The sequence below is a fragment of the Eufriesea mexicana genome, unplaced genomic scaffold (genome assembly GCF_001483705.2).
Source record: "Eufriesea mexicana isolate 0111107269 unplaced genomic scaffold, ASM148370v2 scaffold3076, whole genome shotgun sequence".
Classification (NCBI taxonomy): domain Eukaryota; kingdom Metazoa; phylum Arthropoda; class Insecta; order Hymenoptera; family Apidae; genus Eufriesea; species Eufriesea mexicana.
The window spans coordinates 144,094-147,446 of NW_016911141.1; the positions used below are offsets into that span (position 1 = coordinate 144,094).

At 40.4% G+C, this 3,353-nt stretch overlaps 1 protein-coding gene across 1 annotated transcript in view; it reads right to left on the reverse strand.

Annotated features, from left to right (window-relative positions):
• Positions 1-1,464, reverse strand: part of LOC108550839 (uncharacterized) — a 97,036-nt gene extending 95,572 nt beyond the window's left edge. The window contains exon 1 of the mRNA XM_017904734.1: positions 1,429-1,464. Coding sequence (XP_017760223.1) covers positions 1,429-1,464 — 36 coding nt within the window. The remainder of the gene's footprint in view (positions 1-1,428) is intronic.
• Between the last annotated feature and the right edge of the window lie 1,889 nt (positions 1,465-3,353).

Consider the following 3,353-nt stretch of genomic DNA (forward strand, 5'->3'; position numbering starts at 1 on the left):
TAGTGAGAAGAAAAATAAGGTGTGCCTCCCAGATGTAGCAACTTGCTCTCACACTGTCTCTACTCGGAGGCGAGAAAAATCGTGATTTTTGTCACAACTCGTTGCATTTCAAGTTAAAATTAACCTCTTGCTCCGAATATTCCTCTACGTATGTACGATACATCGAACAGTGCATACAATTACTCGGTGCAGCTGCACGAAGTTCTAATAGTTTCAGTCATTCCGATAGTTCTAATAGCCCAGTCCAGTTACGAACTCATAACCTCGGCATCAACAAACTGATTCTCGCAAATCGACGATAGTTCACGTTATAACCTGCATTCACTTGCTGCTACCATCGTGCTAACTCCTATCTATCGTTTCGTCGAATTTATTAAATAAAGGCGCGAATGACGATACGAAGGAGTTGGCGCTGTTCCTCGAATATCTTGGCATTTGCACGCCCTAGTTTTGCCGGCATCCAGCAGATTTGATTCGAGGGGAATATTGAAAAATAAGCTACTTTGTCACATTTATGAAATAAACTCAAAGAAGCATCTTCTGGATGATTTTATTCTCGGAATTCCCGGGACTCAAACGTTATGAGAACCTGTGTGGTACTTATGTGAAGTAGCAACTGCGAGGAGACAGACGAAAATCTGACGATTTTCAAGGAATGTCGGGATTTCTTCACTTTAATATAGTAATTCAATTCTCCTATACATGCTTACTCTTACTGATGTCGAAACGATAGTAATTAATATTTACGTATTCCAAATAAATTTAATCCTGCAATTTATACTCGTATCGATAAATTGAAGTATCTTTCAAGATGGAAGTGTTCAGACTGAAGATTAAGACATTTTAAAAATTATAATGACAATAACGACAAGAAAATTAACGAAAATAATTTTTAAATTATTCACATACGTATTCCTTTTCGAGACTATGATGAAAAATAAAATATGTTGAATAAATAACGTTTAAAAATTATTACAAGTACATCTTTTGTAATATTTATTATTACGTGATTGTTTAAATATTTGAATTATCCACAGAAATTATTTTAATAATCTTTTGCAGATTCGTTGTATTATAAGCTTCGAGGGAGCCATTTAATGCTATAAATTTGTAAAATAAATCCTCATTCCTCTCTCATTCTGCCACATTCCTCCCTCATTTTTCTCGTTTGCCTTTATATACTCCCAGCTGCCTCCGAATTATAATTTTTCCTTTGAAATTTCATCTTTCGCATTAGTCCGCGAATTCCATCGTCAATTGGGAAGGTATTCATTTATTTCGAGGAGGAATAAAAACATTTCCTTTCTCCAGTTTCACGTTCCTCCTTCCTCTTTTATATTTGCTTCATCCATCGACTTTATATTATTATTACATTATCGGAGATGTTTCTCAGAAGACTATATAACTCGGACACCTAGTCGAGTTTACCCTCTCATACAGACTATTCATAGCTCCCAACGACATACTATAAATTTATATACTTTACATCTACCATATAAACAACTTCACGCGTTATTTATTAAAAGCGAAACAGCTGTCAATAACCTTTGCTTTATTAACCAGTCCAAAATTATCCAAAGTTTGATAATATCCACGAGAATAATAAACTCTAATTAAAAATCGGCGATTAACACCTTAACATTGTTTTTAACCGGACATTGCTATACCAGAATCGAACCAACGATAAAATAATTTAAAAATGATAATAAGTTATTGGAAATTATTCCCTAGGAATTCCAAGCTTTTAGTTACCCTTTGAAGACTTGCTATTATTTGTCTATAGTTGCTCAAGAAATTGCACTTTCTATAAGGTTTTATAATTTCTGCATACGTTACATGTAGCATACAATATATAGAGTGTCTTACTTAAAGGACACTTTTTGAAAAAATATATTCCACACTAACCCCACCTAGTATCATCTCTCAATCATATTCGAGCCCCAAGAAGTAAGTATTGCGTAGTAAATATTATTGCGTCCCGAACACAGCTGCTCCCTCTGGCTGGAGCGTCCCGAACACAGCAGCTCCCTCTGACTGGAGTTTCGCGAGGCTAAAGACTCACTAGGCTGACGCAACGGTATTGAGGCTGCGGTCTAATCGAACTCTAATGACCCAGACCTGGTCAGAGTTTTAAAATAATCGCGAATTGGCGACTGTTACGGTATTTCCCGATTTTAACAAAATATAACGAAGCGAATCGAAGTCGTCGGTTGACTTTAGTTCACTTGTCACGGAAATTTGCGTGCGAATCCGTTTGCATTCGCGTGTCAGTGTTTCTATAAGTTTGGGTGCGTCGTGATCGGTTGGTGCGGAATGTGAGTGGTGGGTGCGTGTTTTCCTATCGGTTGTGCACGTCTGTTAGGGGTGTGCACTGGTTTCAGCGTTTCCCGGTGGTAGAGGATGTTTAAACAAATTCGGACCGCTGTGACCATGACAGTGTTTACGGCTCTTTGCTAGGGAGCTGCGTGGTGTCCAGGTGACGCGAGTGTCACGGTTCACGGGTAATAAACAAATAAACCAGTTTCCAAATCGACTAGGAACGTTCGACGATGGCACCGATCGCATATGGATCGGTAGAATTAAAATCAAACTGGAAATTATTCGTTATCGGCGAAATATTCATTCGTTGGTGAAAATTCGTCGGCGGACTGACCGGGAGCAACGTTCTCTAGCTTTCGATTCGGCGGAATTCATTGAAACGAAATTATAGAAACGAATTCAAGTGCACGCGCAGCTGCGGCATGATTAATCGGACGCGACTAAAATTCGAATCGATAATTAATCGCTCGTATAGCCAGCGTTGCGACGCGGAATCGCGTGCCGGTGCTCAAGGGCCCTCTAATGGTTGGCTTTTTCACCTGTCACTCAGTTCGTTCGTCGTGTCGCTCTGGCCGCTGCCGGCTTTTGCCTCTGGCGCCACGTTACACGAAACGTCCAGTCATAAGATATTCGAGCGGCGCGCCGGTCGATATACTCGTGTAAAAAGAATCGTAATTGGTGTCGCGTTGTACTGGAACACGCGACATGCGAGAAAATACTTCGCTTTTGATCAATACCAGTCATCGGGTTTTCATGCTCGCGAGAACGCGCGGTACGCACCGAGCGACGGTCCGTTCGCTGCTTCGAATCAATTCGAACGTCATGTCGGGCCCGATGAAAACGATAACGATGGCGGAATGTGCTCGTACAACCTGTGATTTCCGAGTGATCGATGACCACTTCGCAGCTGCGGTTTAAGATCCTTTCTTTTTCTACCTTTATCGCTTTCCAGGTATTTACGTGTGGACGGAGCCTCTATCATTTTTGAGGTTAGGCAGCGCGAACGTTCTACGTACTTTGAGGTTAAGTGTACT